The following is a 26,822-nucleotide window of genomic DNA, read 5'->3' on the forward strand; positions in this document are numbered from 1 at the left end:
AAAGAAAAGGTTTATAATGTAGAATGTAGGGGAATTAGCAATAGAGAGCAATTAATGAAGGGGGAACAATAATCCAAGAAGAACAGATAAGCTATTTAACGTTCTGGGGATGCCCAGGAATGACTATGGTCTGTTAATTTCTGATGGATATAGTAGGAACAACTTCACAGAAATGTTGCTATATTATGTAACTTTCTTGGGGTAAAGTAGGAACATGTTGGAAGTAAAGCAGTTATCTTAGGTTAGTTGTCTTTTTCTTACTCCCTTGTTATGGTCTCTTTGAAATGTTCTTTTATTGTGTGTTTTTTTTTTTTTAATTTTTTTTTTCCATACAGTTGATTAAAAAAAAAAAAAAAAACAAGGAAAAAAATATGTAGAGCCCCCTTGAGGAGCCTGTGGAGAATGCTGGGGTATTGGCCTACCCCACCTCGATGGTTGCTAACATGACCACAGACTTAGGGGACTGGTGATTTGATGGGTTGAGCCCTCTACCATAGGTTTTACCCTTGGGAAGGCGGTTGCTGTAAAGGAGAGGCTAGGCCTCCCTATAATTGTGCCTAAGAGCCTCCTCCCGAATGCCTCTTTGTTGCTCAGATGTGGCCCTCTCTCTCTAGCTAAGCTAACTTGAAAGGTGAAATCACTGCCCTCCCCCCTATGTGGGATCAGACACCCAGGGGAGTGAATCTCCCTGGCAACGTGGAATATGACTCACAGGGAGGAATGTAGACCCGGCATCGTGGGACAGAGAACATCTTCTTGACCAAAAGGGGGATGTAAAAGGAAATGAAATAAGCTTCAGTGGCAGAGAGATTCCAAAAGGAGCCGAGAGGTCACTCTGGTGGGCACTCTTATGCACAATATAGACAACCCTTTTTAGGTTCTAAAGAATTGGGGTAGCTGGTGGTGGATACCTGAAACTATGAAACTACAACTCAGAACCCATGAATCTCAAAGACAATTGTATAAAAATGTAGCTTATGAGGGCTGACAATGGGATTGGGAAAGCCATAAGGACCACACTCCACTTTGTCTAGTTTATGGATGGATGAGTAGAAAAATAGGGGGAGGAAACAAACAAACAGACAAAGGTACCCAGTGTTCTTTTTTACTTCAATTGCTCTTTTTCACTTTAATTATTATTCTTGTTATTTTTGTGTGTGTGGTAATGAAGGTGTCAGGGATTGATTTAGATGATGAATGTACAACTATGTAATGGTACTGTGAACAATTGAATGTATGATTTGTTTTGTATGACTGCGTGATATGTGGATATATCTCAATAAAATGAAGATAAAAAAAAAAAAATCCTATGACCCCAAAAAAAAAAAAAAGATTAGAAGGCCCGGTAAGTTAGGAAGTGAATAGGTGTTGAGACAGGGATATCTAGAGAACTTGCTTGAAAAATTATGCGGTGAAACTCAGGGGAGAAGCTGGAAGGAGAAGCAAATCTTATTTATCTCCAAAAGCTGATCTCAAGTTTCATTTTTCCATGAGTCTTTTTCTGCCATTCCAGTAATCTTCCTCCCTTTTCCATTGTCAGGGCCATTTATCTATGCCTCTCTTAGGGAAATTGTTCACCCTATGTGTTGTGTTAGGTTATTTACAGATATGTGATATCTGTTCTATTAGACAGTAAATTGATGTCGAATTTATGTTTACTTTCATAACACCTAGCTCAAAGGCTTGCATATAGCAGGCCTTCAATAAATGTTTTAAGATATTAATGTTGGCATGCTTGACTAAAAGAGAAATGAGTCAAGCTCTTTTCTTTCATTTCCCTCCTTTGTTTCTTCTGTCCTTCCCTTTTCCTTTCCTTTCTTTCCCTTCCTTTTTCCCTTCCTCCCTATGCTGGTTTTGATATATTATGTCCCTCCAAAAGAGGTGTTTTAATCCAGTCTTTCAGGATATTTGGATTAGGTTGTTTCCATGGAGATGTGACTCACCCACCTGTGGCTGATAATTTTGATTAGATTATTTGCATGGTGATGTGGCTCTGCCCATTCAGCAAAGGTCTTGATTATTTTACTGGAATACTTTAAAAGGAGCCACACAGGCCCAGATGCTTGCTGAAGCTGATGTTTAGATATGGCTTGGAGATGCAGACAAAAGGACGTTTACCTAAGAGATGAAGCCCAGAGTTTGCCTTGATATGCTAAGACAGGACCCCCAGATGCTTAGAGAGACATGTCCTGGGAGAAAGAACCAAGAACGCACTGCAGCTGAGAGAGACCACAACCTGGGATCACAGATGCCAGCCACAAGCTTTCCCAGCTAGCAGAGGTTTTCCGGACACCAACGGCCTTTCTTCAGTGCAGGTATATTTGTGTTGATGCCTTAATTTGTACATTTTCATGGCCTTCAGACTGTAAATTTCTAACTTAACAAGGCCCCTTTATAAAAGCCAATCCATTTCTGGTATTTTGCATAATGGCAGCATTAGCAAACAGAACACTTGCTCTCTTTTTTCTTCTTTTCCTACCAAAGGTGAAGCCTGTGCATGCAGGATTAGGAAAGAAAGAGGTCTGTGGATTAGTAGAGTTTGAAGATCCTAGAAAGAGAATGAGAATGGAAATGATAGAGAAGAAATGTGATCCAGATATTACAAAAAAGAAAAAAAGATTCTTTTAAAGAAAAGAATGTGTAATACACCCTCTGAGGCTAGAGGGACTGTAGTATCAACATAATCTCTTAACTTGAACTGAAGTTATTTCAAATGATGCTTGCCTGGATGCAAAAGTAGAAGAGTGTTTAAATTCCTGCCATTCCTCTACACTAAGAATAGACTGAAAAACAAACAAGATTCAAATTACCATAAACACATTTCAAATATCAGTGAACAAGGGATTATATTCAAAGGGGAAAAAACACAGGGGGGGTTGTGTAAAGTTTCTGTTTTGGAGACAAGCGGTCCTTAAAGCAACTGTCTGCATTTAAACTAACTGTCAGAATTGATGAATATGTTTATATAGACTACTATTATTTTTTGAGTTTTATAGGCCTCCTACAGATTTAATAAAAGGGAATCTCAAAACCCTAAAGAAAATTATGGCATTTATTACATTTAAAATTTAATAAATATAGTAGATATCTCAAGGAAGAAGATGCTGACTACCTGCCAAGCCATCTTGAAACATAACTTGGTGAATTAAAAATGGTTCAGGTCAGGGCCTTTCTCCACTTTGAAGGCTCACAAACTTCACTCTTTTTATGAACCTAGATTCACTTCTCAACATCAAACTCACATTAACCAAGTTTGCAATAGACAGACAGACTCACCAAGATAACAACTTCTTAAATTTTACTTAGAAATTTAATTGCCAAAGAGCCCAGACAACTTCTGTCCTTTGGTCAGTGTATTATCTCCTTCCAGGTAAGCTTTGTGAAAAGGTAAATGGTAACTAGAATTTTGCTTGGTACCCTTGAAATCAGAGTCAGCAGAGTTAGATGTGAGTGAGGTCAAGTGTTTACTAGTATCCAGTGATTATTGTCCAATGTCTCTATATCTGAGAAGAATATACATACTTACCTCTAGAACTCCACAAGTCCCATGGCCTTGATAGATTTTTTTTCCACTTGGAATTCCTGTGGTACTTATTGTATATTCCATATTCTTAACTTGTTTCTTAATATCATTAAAGTTGTGTAATACTTTGTGTGATGGTTAGGTTCATGTGTCAACTTGGCCAGGTGATGGTACTCAGGTGTCTGGTCAAGGAAGCAACTGGCCTAAACATTACTGCAAGGACATTTGTGGCTACTTGATAAACCAACAGGCTGGTTTGTTAAATCATCAGTCAGTTGACCGCAGCTATGACTGATGATGTCAATGAAAGGCATGTCTTCCACAATGAGAGAATGTAGTCAGCTGGATTTAATCCTATCAGTTGAAGATTTTTGAGGGAGACAGATAGAGGACCTTCACTTCTTCTTTGGCTGACCAGCAAAGTGTTTCTTGAGGAGTTCATCGAACACGTTCATCGAAGTTGCCAGTTCGTTTTCCGATGAGTTCATCGAACATCTTCATTGGAGTTGCCAGTTTGCTGTCTGCCCTATGGAATTTGGACTCATGCATTCCCACAGTTGCATGAGACACTTTTATAAATCTTATATTTATAGATATCACTCATTGATTCTTTTTCCCTAGACTACCCTAACTAATACAACTTTGTATTCACAAAAAAATTTATATAAATTATATAGCAACCAGAACAATAATTCTGTATTAACATTATTATCACATTCTTGCAGAAAGGGAAACCAAAACTCAGATATATTAAGTGATTTCCCCAAAGATGCTACTGATCCTGCCATATGAACTCTTGAAAGTGGGAAGCACATCTTATAATTTCTTAGAGTCCCAAGAACAGTGCTGTATAACTAAGAGGCTCTTGTAACATATTTGTTGATGATAATAGTTTATAGAACTATGTATTCACAAAACTGATAACATCTGAATATTTATAGAAATAGACTTTACTCAAGAATTCACAAGTTTTTCTTTCAATATTGAGTTTTCCTTAATGCATTTAAAACATGACTTGCTTTATAAAAACTGGGCTTTTTTTTAGGAATTCAACTATGTTTTAAAAGATGAATGACTTTAAACTATTATTTTAGGGTTTAGAAAGGAAAGATGATTTTCTTCTGTTGGACAGTGTGTCAATTGTTCTTAAATGCAAACAATAGACTCTACTCTAGGCAATTTGAGCAGAAAAGGAATTTACTAACTGATATAGTGTCATGATCCATGCTTTGTCCAGATGCTTCCAAATGTTTTTCTCTGTGTACCTCAATAGTCAGATTCTTTGTTCATTTTTTCCCTAAGGCTAGCACCTGCAGAGGGCTGCTATTACTGCCTTGCCAGTTTGCACAGAGCCTGAAGTTCCTGGGAGATTCCATTCAGTGGGGTAGCCTTTACCCAACGACTGACTAACTCCCCTGACTGAAAATAGGAAAGCCTAGCTAGTCCGGACAAAACCTGAGTTGTGATTTAAACTCTAGAGCTCCCTGCTGGATCAGTCTGGGAGTGGAATCTTGTCCGAGACCTCACCCTCGCTTGGCTTCTGAACCTTTCTTTGTCCTGTTTTCCCCACTTTTATCCTGGTTCCTCCTGGGAGCACTATGTTAAAAAGATACTTTCACTGAAACCTCATCTCAGGATTTACTTCTAAGGAACCCAACTGCCAGCGCTAAGACAAATACTATGGTGGGTTGGCATTAACAACAAAGATGTATTGACTCAGCATTTTGAGGATGGAAGAAGTCCAAAATCAAGCCGTCAGCAAGGCAATGCTTTCTCCCAAAACGTCTGAAGCACTCTAGTGCTGACTGCCAGCCAATCCTTGGGGTTCCTTGGCTTATCTCTACCTCCTGTCACATGACATTGTCCTCTCCTTTCTACCTTCTGTAACTTGGCAGTTCTCTTTCTCAGGCCTCCAGTGATCAGGATTAAGGCACTCAGCCTCATTCAGTTGGGCCAAAACTTAGCTAAAAATAGCATTTTCAAGACGTCCTATTTACAGTGGGTAAATTTATAATGGGTTCACCCTGACAGGAATGCAGATTCAGATTCAGAATATGTTTATTTTTCAGGGTACATTACTCATTTTACCACACCATCTGTGGTGGATTGAATTATGTACCCCAATTTAGACATGTTCCTAGTCTTGATCAGCATCAACATTAGGTTCTTGGTATCAGTCTTGTTGTTTGCTTCTTCCTAGTGACCAGAAAATGGCCTGGCAAATGACAATAATTATTTGTTTACTGAAAAGTGAGATTTGGGTTCTTTGGGATTCTATGGTAGTCTGAAGCTAAATGGACCCCAGAAGATCATGTTCTTACAGCTAATCCATTCCTGTGGGTGTAAAACTATTGTGGGTGGGACCTTGATTAGATTATTTCAGTTGAGGCATGACCCAGATGGTCTTAATCCTCTTCACTGGAGGGCTTTACAGGATGAAATTCAGAGAGAAACACACAGAAGCTCAGAGAGAAAAGCCACAGAAACAGAAAGGGAACCATTTAAGCCAGAAGCTAGAAACAACAAAACCCAGAAGAGAAGGAGGAGACCAGCAGCTGTCGCCATGTGTCTTGCCATCTGACAGAGGAGTCCAGGTAGTGTCTTGTTGATGTCATGATTTGGACATTTTCATGGCCCCAGAACTGTATGCTTGTAAACTAATAAATTCCCGCTGTTAAAAGTCAGTCCATTTCAGATGTATTGCATTTCAGCAGCTTTAGCAAACTGAAATGGATTTTGGTCCTGTAAGGTAGTTTGGTTTGAAAGATGGGCAACAAAGCCAAATGGGCAGGTATCAAAGAAAAGTTTTGAGAGAAGCCTCAGGGTGGCCCCGCTAGCACAAAGGCTGCTCAGAGCAGAAAATGCACAATCAAGTCGTGGGATTTCTTTTTATAGGGCTTTTTGCCAATCAGGAGGTTACACGGTGTAAGGTATGTGTAACTTTGGCAATGCCTGGTTTGTGCATTTGAACAGAAAAGGTGAGGGGGGAGGGAATAAATTTATGAGGGAAAGTGGGGGCAGTGATGGGCGAGAACAAAGAAAGTGGCATGAAAATGGGGAAAGGGAGGGGACAGCAACGTGAGGCATGGTCTGATCTGCAGCCTGTTTTTTGCAAAACAGGGAGATGACAGAGGGGCCCAAGGCCCAGACCTAACAGGTACTAGAACAGTGGGGTGCTGAGATTGCAAATACCAAAAAATGCTGGAACAGCTTTATAAATGGATAAGGGGAAGATTCCGGAAGAATTGTAAGGCACTTAAAAGAAAAGGCCTATTTTGCTTTGAAGAGACTGCTAGTAGAAATATGGATACTAAATGTACTTCTGAGGAGGCCTTAGACAGAAATGATGAATGTGTCATTGCCAACTGGAAGGAAGGTGATCCTTATTTTAAAGTGGTAGAGAATTTGGCAAAATTGAGTCCCGATGTTGGATGGAAGGTAGAATTTGAAAATGACAAGCTTGGATATTTAGCTTAGGAGATTTCCAAACTCAATGGCAAAAGTGCAGCCTGACTTCTTGCAGCTTATAGTAAATGCAAGGGGAAAAGGATAAGCTGAGAACCGAATTCCTGGGCACAACGAAACTGGAAATTGATGATTTGGAACATTCTGAGCTTCCAGAAGGCGAGTCCTCAGAGAATAGTGCCCCATTTGAGGATTTAACTGAACATGAAACCAGTCAGCCATTTCAGTGCAAGTCAGGATTAGAAATGCAATTATCCAGGAAGGATCACTGGAAGGTCCTATTATCTGACAGTTGGAACCCCTGTGTACTGCATGCAAAACTGACAAGTTTTTTGTGAGATCCATATGAACGGAACCACTGTCGGCCTGGACTAAAAGGGACAGAAAAGGGCCGGATTGAAGGAAAAAGACTTTAAAGGCAGAACCATGGAAGCTGAGGTCTGGAGCGAAGGCAACTTGGGCATGGAGAGTGGACCCACCCCTGTATGTGGAAAAGGTCAGTATACCCTGGAATTTGCAGAAAGTGGGCCTTCTGCCCCACTGTTCAGGCTGACTGCTGCTGCCCCAGGCTTCAGAGAGGGTGGAGCACATTCCCCAGGGTTTGGGGAGAGTCTGACTGCCACCCCACTATTCTGAGGGAGTTGAGCCTGTGTCCGGGAAATTTCAGAGAGCTCGGCAACCACACGGATGCTTGAGGAGGGTGAAGCCTAGAGTCCAGCTGCTCACCCCTATGCTCCTTGAGGGAGAACCTAGAGTTCGGCCTAGAGTGCTTGTTGAGGGTGGAGCCAAGAACATGGCCGCTGTGCAAACAATTGGAAGGGTTGCGGCCACTGCTCTGTCAAGCCCCTGAGGACAAAACGGCATTGTATAGGTGACTCTCAGACCTTGAAATCTAATGGAATATGCCCTGCAGGGTATCAGAACTGTTTCGGACCCATGACCCTGTTTTTCTTCCAGTTTCTCCCAGTGGAAATGGGAATGTTTATCTTATGACCTTCACTCTGTTGTGTATTGGAAGCAGATAATTTGTTCTAAGTTTCACAAGTGCACAGCAGGAGGGGAATTTTGCCCCAGGACAGATCACACCTGTAACTGATTTTGAAGAGATTTTGAACTTACTATTGTTACTGAAATGATGTAAGGCTTTAGAATATTGTGATGGATATATTTTGCATAGGTAAAGAACATGCCTTTTTGGGGTCCAAAGGGTGGGGTTTGCTAGTTTGAAGCTGAATGGACCCCAGAAGATCATGTTTTTCAAGCTAATCCAGCCCTGTGGTTATAAACCAATTGTGGGTAGCACCTTTCAACTAAGTTATTTCAGTTGAGACGTGCCCCAGGTGGGTACTGATCCTCTTAGCTGGAGACCTTTAAAAAAGGATGAAATTCGGAGAGAAACACCCAGAAGCTCAAAGAGAAAGCCACTTAAACCAGAAGCTGGAAGCAGTGAAACCCGGAGGAAAAGGGAGAGACCAGCAGCTGCTGCCATGTGCCTTGCCATCTGACACAGGAGTCCAGGTATTGTCTTAATGATGCCTTGACTTGGACATTTCATGGCTTTGGAACTATAAGCTTATAAGCTAATAAATCCTTATTGTAAAATGCCAGCCCTTTTCTGATATGTTGCATTTTGGCAGCTTTAGCAAACTAAAACAGGTTCTAATTTTCCACACTGAACAATCTGTAACTTGACACACAAAATTCTTTGGTGGCCAAAATAGAGGTGATTTTTGAACTGAGTTTTCTGTCTTGTCACAAAAAATCTCCTGATTACAGTGCAAATGACTAGGTTTCAAGCTTTGAAGGACTTTCAGACAAGTGTGACTTAATTTTTTTTTTAATGGTCAATACTCTAGAACAGGGGTCATCAAACAATGGCCAAATCTGGGCCACTGCCTGTTTTTCTGAGGTCTGTGAATGGCTTTTACATATTTAAAAACAAAAGAAAACAATTAGTATTTCAGTGAAAACAGTTGCCCAAAGGATTGAGGACATTGCCTCTTGGCCCACCAAGCCTAAAATGTTTACTATCTGGTCCTTTACAGCAAATGTTTGCCGGCCCTGGCAAAAAAAAAAATATATCCAAGTAAGAACTTCTATATTGAAAGTATTCTGTTAACATAATAAATTAGAGTTTACCAAATACGTTACTATATTTTTTCACCAGGAAAATCAGCCCTAAAAGGAAAATAATTATATTTTGAAAAAATAAACTAAATATTAAGAAAACACAATCAGGGAATAATAAAATTGAAGACTACCAGAATGTACCTTTTCTTCCATCTCAGTTCTAGAAATGGAAAGATGGAATAATGCTGCTCAACCTTAAGGCAACAAAATACTACTAAAAATGATGCCTTACATTTGTATAACACCTGTAACTCTTCAAAGCTCTCTCAAGACAGTATTTAATGTCTTATAACTGTATTATCGCAGTAACTCACATTTTTTATTGTTTAGCGCTATGAAACTCAATTGTGTGTACATTCTTTTTATCTTTCATGATGACAGCTACTCTGCTCATCCAAGAAATTTAGTTGAAAATCAAGAAGTTCCTTGAAGATACAACTTGACCAAAGCTTTTTCTGGCTGGAGTCAATGCTTGAGGCTCAAAGGTACTGTAATACTTTCCAATCATAAAGTGATGTTTGTTTCCTAATTTAGTAAACCAATGCTAGGATTTTGAAAAATATGTATTTGTTCTGTGTAGATATTCTATACAGTGTGAATATATATATGCTATATTTTATATTTATATTATTCCAAAGATCTCACATCTAATGGGGGCAATTATTTAAAACATGGCTACTTTGGTTATTAAGAAAATGGTTTCTAATAGCATGTCAAGGAATTGCCTTCAAGACCGTTGTTATTAACAGTGTGGAACTGACTGAACTGGGGTAAAGATTAAAAATACATGCTAATCTGATTTAAACGAGTTGAAGCTGGGAGGAATACCAAATACTTAGAATCCAAAAGGTTTTTCCTACAATGGACTAGTGGGCTGAATCAAAGGAATATTGAATTGAGATAAATGTAAGACCAATTACTTGGGTCTAAAGGACAGAGTGGTCAAGGCATGACTGAACAGCAAAATTTATGGAGAAGGCTTCATGATTGTTAGTTTAATGTGTGTTGATGGTATGATGAGGCTGCAAAAGGTTTTGATTCTTAAGCTATAATAGTTTACCTCAAGCAAGGTGACGGCTCTTTTCTGTTCTGTGAGAGTTGAGTCACACAGATTAGCGGATCAAATTCTGGATAGTACACTTTAAGAAGAGTGTAGAGGGATGGCAAATAAGTTTTATATCTTTTGTCAATTCTGATTGGTTGTTTGTGGCTGCCTAAGCAAATGGATTAAGAAAGATTCCGAGTCCTGATCCAGATTAGAAAATATAGGGGAAAAAATGAAAGATTCCCACTCCTTTAACAATACACTATAAAAAGTTTGGAGGTATTTTCTTTGTTATTCTGTGTATGTGTTGTGGTGTGTAACAAAATTAGATCCACTGGAATCACATTATTATGAAACTCTTTTAATTGCTGCTTGATAATTTATCGTATTAATAAGTGTTCTCTGAAGAAAAGATTTTAATGGCAATGTATTAGTCTACCATATAGATGAAATATGTTAAACATTCCTCTAACTGGAATCTAAGATTGGTTCTGGTTTTTTATTATTATAAGTTACACTGCATAGAACAATTTCATATAGATCTTTATCCATATCTCGGATTGTTTCATGAGGATAGGATTCCTAGAGGCGGAATTACTGATTAAGCAACTATCAATATTTTTTGTGAAAATGTCTGAATACTTTTTAAGAATGGTTATACTAATTAACATACTTGCCAAAAGTCTATGTAAGTACCCTTTTCACTTCATCCTTGCCAGCACCCAGAAGTATGAATATTTTAATCTTATTTCATTTTTAGGTGGAAGTATATCTCATAATTATCTTAACTTCATTTCTCAATTATAGTGATATAGGTACACTGTGAAAAATAGTGGTTGTCTGGAGGGATGGGGCAAGGACAGAAACCAATAATAAGGCAAGAATTGGCATGCATTATAGTTTAGTTTTTAATCACACTTTTTTATGCTTATCCTGTGGGAGAACAAATAGACTTGTGATTTTTGTTTATCTGTCTATATAGATGCAGATGTAGATGCAGATGCAGATGTAGATGTAGATGTAGATGTAGTTGTTTGAGGATCTGTAGGTGTATGTGTGTGTGTGTGAATATAATTAATTTTTTTTTTTTTTAGTTTTATCATGTTCTTGGAAATTCTATCATTGCTTTTTATTATTTCCCCAGTTTTATCATGTTTTCAACAGATACTATAGTATCTTCTGGCTTTTCCCCTGCACTCCCCTAAACTATATCAGGATGTTAAGTTAGAATATCAATGTTACATTAGTATTACAGGATATTACATTTTTTAAAAATATAAATGTTAAGAACTTGTATTTCTTCATCTGTGAGATACTTTTTCTTCTTAGCTTATTTTTCTCTTAAGAAGTTTGTATTAGTAATTTTTTTTACTAATTTGAGTCTTTCATACATAATGGAACCTTCTGTCATATATGTGTTGCAAGCTTTATTCACAACTTGTTTTGCACTTCAGTTTTGCTTGTGCTATTTTTTAATGCTAGATTTATTTTTATTTTTATTTTTTTTACATTATCAAAATACTCATCCTTTCCTTCTTGAGTTTTTCTCAGATATTTTTATAGTTAGGATGCCTTTCCCTACTAAAATTGCTAAGAGTTCCCCATTGCTTTCATCTGTATTGTTATGCATTTGTTTATTAAACTTTAACATATCTAAAAACCTGGAATTTATTCTTCTTTATGATATGAAGATGTAGCTTGATTTTTTTTTCCACAGAAATATGTAGCTGATATGTTTTTCATTATTATTGTCTTGCATATATCAAATTCTTTAATATATTAGTCAATTTAGCCTACAGATCTGCTCCAAAAAAGTTATTAGTTCTTGTGGCAACACCTTAGCATTGTAATTTTTTAGTTTTACGATATATTTTAATATTTGAGCAAGTTCCTTATCAATATTATCTATTTATTTTTATTTCTTTCTGAATTTTTTTTAGTAATGTTCACTGTTTTTTCCCCAGTGGTATATATTTTGTGACATTCCAAAAATATAGCACTTGAGATTTTGATGACAATTGTATTTAGTCTGCTAATTTAGGAAAAACTGACATTCCATCTTTCTTTGTAGGAACATAATCCACCTCTCCATTTACTCATGTCTTTTTATCTCAGTAGAGTTTCACAGTTTTGTTCTTTATAGTCCTGTATATTTCTTTGAAAGTCCTAAATATTTTATATATGTTGATGGCATTATGTTGGGAATATTTTCCCATCATATTTTCTAGGTAGTTTTTGCTAATATGTCAGAAAATTAATCTTTTCCCCTATGTTTATCTATTTGGACCACTTTGCTTAGCTCTTATATTAGTTCAAGTGGATTTTAGCTGACTCTATTATCTGTAAAAATAATTATATTTTTTCTCTTCTTTTCTAATAGCTATGTCACTTATTTCATCTTGTGTTCTCATTATATTTACTGGAAATTCCAGGATAATATTAAATAATAATGATGAGCGGATGTTCTTGTTTTAAACCTCATTTTAGTTGATATGTTTGTGTCAATGTTAAGAATTATCTTGATACTTGTTTAAAATAGACATGTTAATGAACTATCTTTTTTAAGTGATAGTTTAGTGATAGTCTTTAAAGAATAGTTTTACCAGGGATTTATGTGTAAGTTCATCAAAATATTTTGGACATTCATTGAGGAGACTAGGTGTTTCTTTTCCTATTGCCTTTCATGTAGAGATTTTATTCTAATCATTTTTATAATATTTATCCATCTTATTCTAAAATAAAAACCACTTGATTGAGGTGATTTATATTCTATTATATTTTTAAAATTCTATTTTCTACTATTTAATTTGTAATTTTGCCTATTATTAATAAATGATCCTAATATTTAAAAGCTTTTTGTTTTCTCGATGTTGCTTTTAGTATAAAGGTGTGTAAACCCTATTTTGAAAACTTTTTAATTGTCTGTATGGTTCAGAATTTATCTCTTCCTTAGAGGATTAGAACAATAACAACAACAAAAATATGTCTATAAAACTTTCTCTGACAGTGCATTTCCATGGGATTGGGGTTGGGAGTGGGCAGCAATTCTTTCATAAACTTTATAATTTCTTATATGTTTATTAGCTTACTCAATAAATTGCATCGAGCATCCCAGCCATAGTAGTGTTTGGTCTGCTTTCAAGTGCTAAATTTATTTTCTATTTTGATCTGTTTTTGGCTTGCTATGACAGTTACAGGTACACAGGTACACTGTTGTGTTACTTAAAATTGAGATAATTCAGGTTCTCATAAAATTAGATTATACAATATTAGTTATTAAAACTATGTGTGTGTAGTGCTTTGACACAAATTCCAAATTTAAGGGAAGTGAGTGGTGTTTGTGAGGCACGTATCTTTGTTCCTTCTTGCTTCCCACCTGCCCTGTGCAGTCATATATTATCTTCACAAAATTCTAAGGGGGATTTTTTTTTTTCTATTTATTAAATTTTATTTTTAATGCAATTTTATTGAGATATGCTCATACACCATATAATCCATCCAAAGTATACAATCCATGGCTCACAATATCATCGTATAGTTGTGCATTCATCACCACAATCAATTTTCAAATATTTTCATTGCTTCAAAAAAAAAAAGAAAGAAATATAAAAGAACATCCAAACCATCCCATACTCCTTATCCCCCTCTATTATTTATATATTTTTATCATTATTTTAGTACTCATCTGCCCATACACTGGTTAAAGGGAGTGTCAGTCACCAGGTTTTCACTATCTCATGGTCATACAATGAAAGCTATACAGTTATACAGTTATCAAGAATCAAGTCTCCTGGATTTCCATTCAACGGATTTAGGTAATTCCTTCTAGCTGTGCTAATACACTAGAAACTAAAAAGGAATATCCATATTATACATAAGAATAACCTCCAGATTGACCTCTCAACTCTATTTGAGATCTCTCAGCCATGGAAGCTTTATTTTGTTTCATTTCTTTTCCTCCTTTTGGTCAAGACGGCATTCTCAATCCCATGATGCCAAGACCAGTCTCATCCCCAAGAGTCATGTCCCTCATGGCCAAGGAGACCTACACCCTTGAGAGTCATGTCCCACATAGTGAGGGAGTGTAGTGAGTTTATTTCAGAGTTGGCTGAGAGAACCAGGCCACATCTGAGCAATAAAAGAGGTTTTCTGGAAGTGACTTTTAGGCATAAATATTAGTAGGCTTAGCTTTTCTTTTGCAGGAATACGTTTCGTAAGGGCAAGCCCCAAGATTGGGGGCTTGGTGTATTAAATTGGGATTCCCTAATGCTTGTGGGAATATCAAGAATTCCCTAAAGGGGCATTTTAAAAACCGTAAATATAAACCACAGTCAAGTTTAAGAAGTTTACTGGAAATGATTCATAAAATTCCATGGCAAGTGACTGCAAAAGGGAAGGTGACTCAAGTGGAATGGAAGGCTCTTATAAGTTAAATTCTTGTAGGATATCAAACAGAAATAATGGGTCTGTACAATGTGTTAATAACCATAAAGGGGGGAGGCGGGGCAAGATGGCAGACTGGTGAGCTGTAAGTTTTAGTTACTCCTCCAGGAAAGTAGGTAAAAAGCCAGGAACTGCGTGGACTGGACACCACAGAGCAATCTGTCTTTGGGCATACTTCATGCAACACTCATGAAAACGTGGAACTGCTGAGATCAGCGAAATCTGTAAGTTTTTGCGGCCAGGGGACCCACGCCCCTCCCTGCCAGGCTCAGTCCCGGGGGAGGAGGGGCTGTCAGCTCCGGAAAGGAGAAGGGAGAACTGCAGTGGCTGTTCTTATCGGAAACTCATTCTACTGATTCAAACTCCAACCATAGATAGACTGAGACCAGACACCAGAGACTCTGAGAGCAGCCAGCCCAGCAGAGAGGAGACAGGCATAGAAAAAAAACAACACGAAAAACTCCAAAATAAAAGCAGAGGATTTTTGGAGTTCTGGTGAACACAGAAAGGGGAAGGGCGGAGCTCAGGCCTTGAGGCGCATATGCAAATCCCGAAGCAAAGCTGATCTCTCTGCCCTGTGGACCTTTCCTTAATGGCCCTGGTTGCTTTGTCTATTAGCATTTCAATAACCCATTAGATCTCTGAGGAGGGCCGTTTTTTTTTTTTTTTTTTTTTTTTTTTTTTTAAATCCTTTTTTCTTTTTCTAAAACAATTACTCTAAGAAGCCCAATACAGAAAGCTTCAAAGAATTGCAATTTGGGCACGTCAAGCCAAGAGCAGAACTAAGAGAGCTCTGAGACAAAAGGCAATAACCCAGTGGCTGAGAAAATTCACTAAACACCACAACTTCCCAAGAAAAGGGGGGTGTCCGCTCACAGCCATCATCCTGGTGGACAGGAAACACTCCTGCCCATCGCCAGCCCCATAGCCCAGAGCTGCCCCAGACAACCCAGTGTGACGGAAGTGCTTCAAATAACAGGCACACACCAGAAAACTGGGCGTGGACATTAGCCTTCCCTGCAACCTCAGCTGAATGTCCCAGAGCTGGGAAGGTGGAGCAGTGTGAATTAACAAAGCCCCATTCAGCCATCATTTGAGCAGACTGGGAGCCTCCCTACACAGCCCAGCAGCCCAGAACTGCCCTGGGGGGACGGCACTCACCTGTGACATAGCACAGTCATCCCTCAACAGAGGACCCGGGGTGCACGGCCTGGAAGAGGGGCCCACTTGCAAGTCTCAGGAGCCATACGCCAATACCAAAGACTTGTGGGTCAGTGGCAGAGACAAACTGTGGCAGGACTGAACTGAAGGATTAGATTATTGCAGCAGCTTTAAAACTCTAGGATCATCAGGGAGATTTGATTGTTAGGGCCACCCCCCTCCCCGACAGCCCAGAAACACGCCCCACATACAGGGCAGGCAACACCAACTACACACGCAAGCTTGGTACACCAATTGGGCCCCACAAGACTCACTCCCCCACTCACCAAAAAGGCTAAGCAGGGGAGAACTGGCTTGTGGAGAACAGGTGGCTCGTGGACGCCACCTGCTGGTTAGTTAGAGAAAGTGTACTCCACGAAGCTGTAGATCTGATAAATTAGAGATAAGGACTTCAATAGGTCTACAAACCCTAAAAGAACCCTATCAAGTTCAGCAAATGCCACGAGGCCAAAAACAACAGAAAATTATAAAGCATATGAAAAAACCAGACGATATGGATAACCCAAGCCCAAGCACCCAAATCAAAAGATCGGAAGAGACACAGCACCTAGAGCAGCTACTCAAAGAACTAAAGATGAACAATGAGACCATAGTACGGGATATGAAGGAAATCAAGAAGACCCTAGAAGAGCATAAAGAAGACGTTGCAAGACTAAATAAAAAAATGGATGATCTTATGGAAATTAAAGAAACTGTTGACCAAATTAAAAAGATTCTGGACACTCATAGTACAAGACTAGAGGAAGTTGAACAACGAATCAGTGACCTGGAAGATGACAGAATGGAAAATGAAAGCATAAAAGAAAGAATGGGGAAAAAAATTGAAAAAATCGAAATGGACCTCAGGGATATGATAGATAATATGAAACGTCCAAATATAAGACTCATTGGTGTCCCAGAAGGGGAAGAAAAGGGTAAAGGTCTAGGAAGAGTATTCAAAGAAATTGTTGGGGAAAACTTCCCAAATCTTCTAAACAACATAAATACACAAATCATAAATGCTCAGCGAACTCCAAATAGAATAAATCCAAAAAAACCCACTCCGAGACATATACTGATCACACTGTCAAACATAGAAGAGAAGGAGCAAGTTCTGAAAGCAGGAAGAGAAAAGCAATTCACCACATACAAAGGAAACAGCATAAGACTAAGTAGTGACTACTCAGCAGCCACCATGGAGGCAAGAAGGCAGTGGCACGATATATTTAAAATTCTGAGTGAGAGGAATTTCCAGCCAAGAATACTTTATCCAGCAAAGATCTCCTTCAAATTTGAGGGAGAGCTTAAATTTTTCACAGACAAAGAAATGCTGAGAGAATTTGCTAACAAGAGACCTGCCCTACTGGAGATACTAAAGGGAGCCCTACAGACAGAGAAACAAAGACAGGACAGAGAGACTTGGAGAAAGGTTCAGTACTAAAGAGATTCGGTATGGGTACAATAAAGGATATTAATAGAGAGAGGGAAAAATATGGCAAACATAAACCAAAGGATAAGATGGCCGATTCAAGAAATGCCTTCACGGTTTTAACGTTGAATGTAAATGGATTAAACTCCCCAATTAAAAGATATAGATTCGCAGAATGGATCAAAAAAAATGAACCATCAATATGTTGCATACAAGAGACTCATCTTAGACACAGGGACACAAAGAAACTGAAAGTGAAAGGATGGAAAAAAATATTTCATGCATGCTACAGCCAAAAGAAAGCAGGTGTAGCAATATTAATCTCAGATAAAATAGACTTCAAATGCAGGGATGTTTTGAGAGACAAAGAAGGCCACTACATACTAATAAAAGGGGCAATTCAGCAAATAGAAATAACAATCGTAAATGTCTGTGCACCCAATCAAGGTGCCACAAAATACATGAGAGAAACACTGGCAAAACTAAAGGAAGCAATTGATGTTTCCACAATAATTGTGGGAGACTTCAACACATCACTCTCTCCTATAGATAGATCAACCACACAGAAGACCAATAAGGAAATTGAAAACCTAAACAATCTGATAAATGAATTAGATTTAACAGACATCTACAGGACATTACATCCCAAATCACCAGGATACACATACTTTTCTAGTGCTCACGGAACTTTCTCCAGAATAGATCATATGCTGGGACATAAAACAAGCCTCAATAAATTTAAAAAGATTGAAATTATTCAAAGCACATTCTCTGACCACAATGGAATACAATTAGAAGTCAATAACCATCAGAGACTTAGAAAATTCACAAATACCTGGAGGTTAAACAACACACTCCTAAACAATCAGTGGGTTAAAGAAGAAATAGCAAGAGAAATTGCTAAATATATAGAGAGGAATGAAAATGAGAACACAACATACCAAAACCTATGGGACGCAGCAAAAGCAGTGCTAAGGGGGAAATTTATAGCACTAAATGCATATATTAAAAAGGAAGAAAGAGCCAAAATCAAAGAACTAATGGATCAACTGAAGAAGCTAGAAAATGAACAGCAAACCAATCCTAAACCAAGTAGAAGAAAAGAAATAACAAGGATTAAAGCAGAAATAAATGACATAGAGAACAAAAAAACAATAGAGAGGATAAATATCATCAAAAGTTGGTTCTTTGAGAAGATCAACAAGATTGACAAGCCCCTAGCTAGACTGACAAAATCAAAAAGAGAGAAGACCCATATAAACAAAATAATGAATGAAAAAGGTGACATAACCGCAGATCCTGAAGAAATTAAAAAAATTATAAGAGGATATTATGAACAACTGTATGGCAACAAACTGGATAATGTAGAACAAATGGACAATTTCCTGGAAACATATGAACAACCTAGACTGACCAGAGAAGAAATAGAAGACCTCAACCAACCCATCACAAGCAAAGAGATCCAATCAGTCATCAAAAATCTTCCCACAAATAAATGCCCAGGGCCAGATGGCTTCACAGGGGAATTCTACCAAACTTTTCAGAAAGAACTGACACCAATCTTACTCAAACTCTTTCAAAACATTGAAAAAAATGGAACACTACCTAACTCATTCTATGAAGCTAACATCAATCTAATACCAAAACCAGGCAAAGATGCTACAAAAAAGGAAAACTACTGGCCAATCTCCCTAATGAATATAGATGCAAAAATCCTCAACAAAATACTTGCAAATCGAATCCAAAGACACATTAAAAAAATCATACACCATGACCAAGTGGGGTTCATTCCAGGCATGCAAGGATGGTTCAACATAAGAAAAACAATCAATGTATTACAACACATTAAAAACTCGAAAGGGAAAAATCAATTGATCATCTCAATAGATGCTGAAAAAGCATTTGACAAAATCCAACATCCCTTTTTGATAAAAACACTTCAAAAGGTAGGAATTGAAGGAAACTTCCTCAACATGATAAAGAGCATATATGAAAAACCCACAGCCAGCATAGTACTCAACGGTGAGAGACTGAAAGCCTTCCCTCTAAGATCAGGAACAAGACAAGGATGCCCGCTGTCACCACTGTTATTCAACATTGTGCTGGAAGTGCTAGCCAGGGCAATCCGGCAAGACAAAGAAATAAAAGGCATCCAAATTGGAAAAGAAGAAGTAAAACTGTCATTGTTTGCAGATGATATGATCTTATATCTAGAAAACCCTGAGAAATCGACGATACACCTATTAGAGCTAATAAACAAATTTAGCAAAGTAGCGGGATACAAGATTAATGCACATAAGTCAGTAATGTTTCTATATGCTAGAAATGAACAAACTGAAGTGACACTCAAGAAAAAGATACCATTTTCAATAGCAACTAAAAAAATCAAGTACCTAGGAATAAACTTAACCAAAGATGTAAAAGACCTATACAAAGAAAACTACATAACTCTACTAAAAGAAATAGAAGGGGACCTTAAAAGATGGAAAAATATTCCATGTTCATGGATAGGAAGGCTAAATGTCATTAAGATGTCAATTCTACCCAAACTCATCTACAGATTCAATGCAATCCCAATCAAAATTCCAACAACCTACTTTGCAGACTTGGAAAAGCTAGTTATCAAATTTATTTGGAAAGGGAAGATGCCTCGAATTGCTAAAGACACTCTAAAAAAGAAAAACGAAGTGGGAGGACTTACACTCCCTGACTTTGAAGCTTATTATAAAGCCACAGTTGCCAAAACAGCATGGTACTGGCACAAAGATAGACATATAGATCAATGGAATCGAATTGAGAATTCAGAGATAGACCCTCAGATCTATGGCCGACTGATCTTTGATAAGGCCCCCAAAGTCACCGAACTGAGCCATAATGGTCTTTTCAACAAATGGGGCTGGGAGAGTTGGATATCCATATCCAAAAGAATGAAAGAGGACCCCTACCTCACCCCCTACACAAAAATTAACTCAAAATGGACCAAAGATCTCAATATAAAAGAAAGTACCATAAAACTCCTAGAAGATAATGTAGGAAAACATCTTCAAGACCTTGTATTAGGAGGCCACTTCCTAGACTTTACACCCAAAGCACAAGCAACAAAAGAGAAAATAGATAAATGGGAACTCCTCAAGCTTAGAAGTTTCTGCACCTCAAAGGAATTTGTCAAAAAGGTAAAGAGGCAGCCAACTCAATGGGAAAAAATTTTTGGAAACCATGTATCTGACAAAAGACTGATATCTTGCATATACAAAGAAATCCTACAACTCAATGACAATAGTACAGACAGCCCAATTATAAAATGGGCAAAAGATATGAAAAGACAGTTCTCTGAAGAGGAAATACAAATGGCCAAGAAACACATGAAAAAATGTTCCGCTTCACTAGCTGTTAGAGAGATGCAAATTAAGACCACAATGAGATACCATCTAACACCGGTTAGAATGGCTGCCATTAAACAAACAGGAAACTACAAATGCTGGAGGGGATGTGGAGAAATTGGAACTCTTATTCATTGTTGGTGGGACTGTATAATGGTTCAGCCACTCTGGAAGTCAGTCTGGCAGTTCCTTAGAAAACTAGATATAGAGCTACCATTCGATCCAGCGATTGCACTTCTCGGTATATACCCGGAAGATCGGAAAGCAGTGACACGAACAGATATCTGCACGCCAATGTTCATAGCAGCATTATTCACAATTGCCAAGAGATGGAAACAACCCAAATGTCCTTCAAGAGATGAGTGGATAAATAAATGTGGTATATACACACGATGGAATACTACGCGGCAGTAAGAAGGAACGATCTGGTGAAACATATGACAACATGGATGAACCTTGAAGACATAATGCTGAGCGAAATAAGCCAGGCACAAAAAGAGAATATTATATGCTACCACTAATGTGAACTTTGAAAAATGTAAAACAAATGGTTTATAATGTAGAATGTAGGGGAACTAGCAGTAGAGAGCAATTAAGGAAGGGGGAACAATAATCCAAGAAGAACAGATAAGCTATTTAACGTTCTGGGGATGCCCAGAAATGACTATGGTCTGTTAATTTCTGATGGATGTAGTAGGAACAAGTTCACTGAAATGTTGCTATATTATGTAACTTTCTTGGGGTAAAGTAGGAACATGTTGGAAGTTAAGCAGTTATCTTAGGTTAGTTGTCTTTTTCTTACTCCCTTGTTATGGTCTCTTTGAAATGTTCTTTTATTGTATGTTTGTTTTCTTTTTAACTTTTTTTTTCATACAGTTGATTTAAAAAAGAAGGGAAAGTTAAAAAAAAAAAAAAGAAAAGAAAAATGACAAACAAGGAAAAAAAAAAAAAAGATGTAGTGCCCCCTTGAGGAGCCTGTGGAGAATGCAGGGGTATTCGCCTACCCCACCTCCATGGTTGCTAACATGACCACAGACATAGGGGACTGGTGGTTTGATGGGTTGAGCCCTCTACCATAAGTTTTACCCTTGGGAAGACGGTTGCTGCAAAGGAGAGGCTAGGCCTCCCTATATTTGTGCCTAAGAGTCTCCTCCTGAATGCCTCTTTGTTGCTCAGATGTGGCCCTCTCTCTCTGGCTAAGCCAACTTGAAAGGTGAAATCACTGCCCTCCCCCCTATGTGGGACCAGACATCCAGGGGAGTGAATCTCCCTGGCAACGTGGAATATGACTCCCGGAGAGGAATGTAGACCCGGCATCGTGGGATGGAGAACATCTTCTTGACCAAAAGGGGGATGTGAAAGGAGATGAAATAAGCTTCAGTGGCAGAGAGATTCCAAAACGAGCCGAGAGATCACTCTGGTGGGCACTCTTATGCACACTTTAGACAACCTTTTTTAGGTTCTAAAGAATTGGGGTAGCTGGTGGTGGATACCTGAAACTATTAAACTACAACCCAGAACCCATGAATCTCGAAGACAGTTGTATAAAAATGTAGCTTGTGGGGGGTGACAATGGGATTGGGAAAGCCATAAGGACCACACTCCACTTTGTCTAGTTTGTGGATGGATGTGTAGAAAAGTAGGGGAAGGAAACAAACAGACAAAGGTACCCAGTGTTCTTTTTTACTTCAATTGCTCTTTTTCACTCTAATTATTATTCTTGTTATTTTTGTGTGTGTGCTAATGAAGGTGTCAGGGATTGATTTAGGTGATGAATGTACAACTATGTAATGGTACTGTAAACAATCGAAAGTACAATTTGTTTTGTATGACTGCGTGGTATGTGAATATATCTCAATAAAATGATGATTAAAAAAAAAATTAAAAAAAAACATACATAAAAACAAGATAAATAATAATCTGTTCAATTTGTTCTTGAATGAATAAGCATATGTGACTGTAAGTATGATCCTAAACTTTTATTAGACAAGCATATACCAAAATGGAATAGAATAGAAGCATAATAAAATATTAACTTGACTGGTCTTTGAATAAATATATCAGGCATTGTATATAGTACTTTTGGATACTGAAGTGTCTTGTAGATGTCATCTCATGTAATCCTCATGACAACTCTGTGAAATAGCTGACGGGAAGAAAAGGCTCTGGGAATTTAAGCGGCTTGCATAGGTCTCAAGTCAGTTAGAAAATAGATTCAGGCAGGGTTTAGGTCTCTCTGACTCGGCTTCTTTAAATGGTTTAGTGTTCTCAAGTTAGCGTGCGAGGTGGTTTTCAGCTGGTTCACAGACCAGCTGTATTTACATCTACTGGGCACCTTAAAGATACAGTTTCCAGAGTCTTGCCCCTGGTACACTGGACCTCAGAATGGTCGAGGTAACTGGAGATTTGCATTTTTTACAAACTCCCCTAATTCCTAAGTGATTCTATCATGCAGCTATGTTTGCGAGGGAGCTTGCACCACTATGTGTCTTCTCAGATCAGTAATTATATTGTTATTTGTTATTTCAGAAATAACTAATAATGCAGTGGGGCCTATTGGAAAAAACATGCTGAAGAAAGGGGTCTGAGTGAAAACCAAGAAAATTAGGTGCAGAAAGTAAAAGCAAATTAACTTAATAACTGATATAATTTGAAGAAGGATACTACACAAATACTTTACATAGATGAGTTAAGAAACAGCTTAAGAAAGCAGGGAATTTTAGCCTGAGACAGAGGATAACTGTCCCCAAATATTTGAGGGCTGTCCCATAGGATCAGGGTGTAGTGGGAGCACTAGGACCAATGAGCAGAAGCTGCTGAAATGTAGGGTTAGCACACTAATGCAAGGTGTTACTAATAGGATGGTATATGGGAACTCTGTATTTTATACATGATTTTTTATGTATTACCTACAACTTCTTGAATTAAAAAAAAAGAGGTAGGATTAGGCTCAGCATGAGAAAAGTCCTTCAGATCCTGCAGTGTTCCTTCCAAACCAGTCCCTGGGTGCAAGGGTGGCCAATGCAGGAAGCCTCACTTCCTACTTCAGGGTTAATCAGGGATTACATGACCCCATGTTAATAGATTCTTACACTGACTGGGAAGTTGGCTTTTTCCTCTATAATTCCTTATTCTCTCTATACTATCCTATTCATTCTTTTCAAAATATTCATGTCAAAGCAATAGAAAGTACATGTTACTGATAAAGATACACTCAGAGAAACTGAAGTCAAGAAGCTAAGAGATGTTATATGATTCCATTTATAAGAAATTTCCAGAATAGATAAATACATACAGACAGAAAGTAGATTGGTGGTTGGCTAGGTTGGGGGGTGGGGTGGGGTGGTATTAACTGGCTGGGGGATGGGTATTGACTGCTAATGGGTATGGCACTTCTTTTTAGGGTTTACGAAAATGTTCTGGAATCAGTGGTGATGGTTGCACGTACTTGTAAACATACTAAAAAAAACTAAATTCTATACTTTAAATGGGGAATTGTATGTATGTGAATCATATCTCAATAAAGTTGTAATTCTAAAAAAAAAAAAAAAAAAAAAAACTAGGGTGGACTGGCGATTGGTGGAGAAAATGGCAGCCGTCTCCACGGCGGAGACGACAGGGCGGGCTTAGGGAGTCGGGACAAGCCCGCGCGCGTCCACCCTCACGCTCCAGTGGCCGCTAGTGTGTTGCCGACGTGTCCGTTTCGCCCTGCAGTACCGAGGCTGCCGCGGAACCATGGTTGTGCTCGTGCTCCTGTCCCTGGTGGTGACGGGTGTTTTGGGGGATGAGTTTAGTATATTAAGATCACCAGGGTCTGTTGTTTTCCGAGATGGAAATTGGCCGATACCTGGAGAGCGAATCCCGGATGTGGCTGCATTGTCCATGGGCTTCTCTGTGAAAGAAGATCTTTCTTGGCCTGGACTTGCAGTGGGTAACCTATTCCATCGTCCTCGAGCTACTGTTATGGTGATGGTGAAGGGAGTGGACAAGCTGGCTCTACCCCCAGGTAGTGTCATCTCATACCCTTTGGAGAACGCAGTTCCTTTTAATCTTGACAGCGTTGCAAATTCCATTCATTCCCTATTTTCGGAAGAAACTCCTGTAGTTTTGCAGTTGGCTCCCAGTGAGGAAAGAGTGTATATGGTGGGGAAGGCAAACTCTGTTTTCGAAGAACTTTCAGTAACGTTACGACAGCTCCATAATCGCCTGTTTCAAGAAAACTCTGTTCTCAATTCACTTCCCCTCAGTTCTCTGAGCAGGAACAATGAAGTTGACCTACTCTTTCTTTCTGAACTGCAAGTGCTGCACGATATTTCAAGTTTGTTGTCTCGACATAAGCATCTAGCCCAGGATCATTCTCCTGATTTATATTCACTGGAGCTGGCAGGCTTGGATGAAATTGGGAAACGTTACAGGGAAGACTCTGAACAGTTCAGAGATGCTTCTAAGATTCTTGTTGATGCACTGCAAAAGTTTGCAGATGACATGTACAATCTTTATGGTGGGAATGCAGTGATAGAATTAGTGACTATCAAGTCATTTGACACGGCCCTTGTGAGGAAGATGACGACTATCCTTGAGGCAAAACCAACGAGCAACCCAGCAAGTCCCTATAACCTTGCATATAAGTATAATTTTGAATATTCAGTGGTTTTCAACATGGTACTTTGGACAATGATCGCCTTGGCCTTGGCTGTGATTATTACCTCTTACAATATTTGGAACATGGATCCTGGATATGATAGTATCATTTATAGGATGACAAACCAGAAGATTCGAATGGATTGAACTTTCCTTATGCTAGACTTAGAAAACGGGTTTGGAAATTAACTGTTTTGTTAAAATAAATCTTTTAGTGTGGTTTAAAGTAGTTAGTGTAGTGTACTATAAATTTACAAGAACAAACAAATTTTGTTTCTATTTTGTGTGTGCCTGTGGCTTTTTTTAGAGTGAATTATAGTATTAATGTGAATCAAATTATGTGATATAGAGTCCAAATATGCTCAAATATAATATAACCATTAATAATATAATTTCATTCCATTTAATATTTGGAAATATGCACTGAAATAAATGTAAACCATTTAGAATGGCTCATGTTATTTATGTTGGAAAAATGCACTGAATTTACTAGAGAAACTTAGTGACTGCTTAACTTCCTTAACAAGGGATTGGTGAAAATCCTATTTGGACTGCTGTATACTATGAAGCATTTGTAAGTGTCTTAATTTGATGTAAATATGTCTTGGAATGAGAGGAAAGGTTTTTAACCTAGAGCAGCCCTAAAATATGGATGTGCTTACACAATCACTTAGTTTTGGAACTGTATTCTGATTGACAGAGGATGGCGATTAACTCTGCTGCAAGTTTGGTGATCCATATGGTCTGATGTGGATTTTAAAAATGCTACATTGATCTAAAAAGAAACTAGCATTGTGAAGGTACTGATGCTTGTAATTATACATACAAAAACAAATCTTGGGGGGACATTTTGGGGCATGACTATAAAATATTTTTATTTCATTAACTTTTCCCCCTGTGTACATTTCCATGGTTTGTGGTACAGCTTCATTCTATAAAATATTAAGTGGAAGTGGACCAATGTCTATAAAGAATGACAAATAAAGTTAATGATTCTGTAAAAAAACAAAACAAAACAAAAAAACCATAAAGGGGACTTGAAAAAATGACGACATGGGACATAAGAGTAATATATGAAAGACTAAGGTCTAAAATGATCTGCAACTTTCAAAATGTTTAAAAAAATTTTTTAAAAAGAAGGTTTTAATGAAATGATTGGACAAAGAGAAACCAATGGAAGGAGACGAGACTGATGGTGTAACACTAACTAATAATGGTATGAAAACAAACTACCAGATGCTAACTCTCCTGCCTCCTCCACCAAAAATAGTCTTCAAATTGAAATGGAAAGAATAAACATGAAATCTAGGGGAGAGAGTAAAACAGGAGCTTGTATGGAGCTCTTTAAAGTGGGCTGTCTTAAAGCACAGATGGATTTTTATCCCAGGGTATCACTTGCTGTTGTTAGAGTAAAAACTATCTCGGTAATCCAAAAGGATTTCCAGAAAAAGAGAGAAGGACTGAAAACTAAAGTGAGTAAATGCTGATATAATTTTCTATAATGTAGAAAAATTCAGATTCTGGAAGAGGCAACCTCATGAGGTTGTACTGATTCCTAGAAAAACT

The 26,822-nt window shown here is 38.1% G+C and overlaps 1 protein-coding gene across 1 annotated transcript; it reads left to right on the forward strand.

Moving 5' to 3' along the window:
* The first annotated feature begins 24,251 nt into the window (after positions 1 to 24,251).
* Positions 24,252 to 25,525, forward strand: LOC119529135 (renin receptor-like). The gene has a single exon (XM_037829219.1). It carries the CDS (start codon positions 24,351 to 24,353, stop codon positions 25,401 to 25,403), a length of 1,053 nt encoding a protein of 350 aa, XP_037685147.1. The 5' UTR covers positions 24,252 to 24,350; the 3' UTR covers positions 25,404 to 25,525.
* Positions 25,526 to 26,822: the final 1,297 nt, after the last annotated feature.

This window comes from Choloepus didactylus, chromosome 1 (genome assembly GCF_015220235.1).
Source record: "Choloepus didactylus isolate mChoDid1 chromosome 1, mChoDid1.pri, whole genome shotgun sequence".
Classification (NCBI taxonomy): Eukaryota; Metazoa; Chordata; class Mammalia; order Pilosa; family Megalonychidae; genus Choloepus; species Choloepus didactylus.

Bases quoted from the DNA above. Each gene is read 5' to 3' on its own strand.
- LOC119529135 (XM_037829219.1), top strand. From the start codon at position 24,351: ATGGTTGTGCTCGTGCTCCTGTCCCTGGTGGTGACGGGTGTTTTGGGG.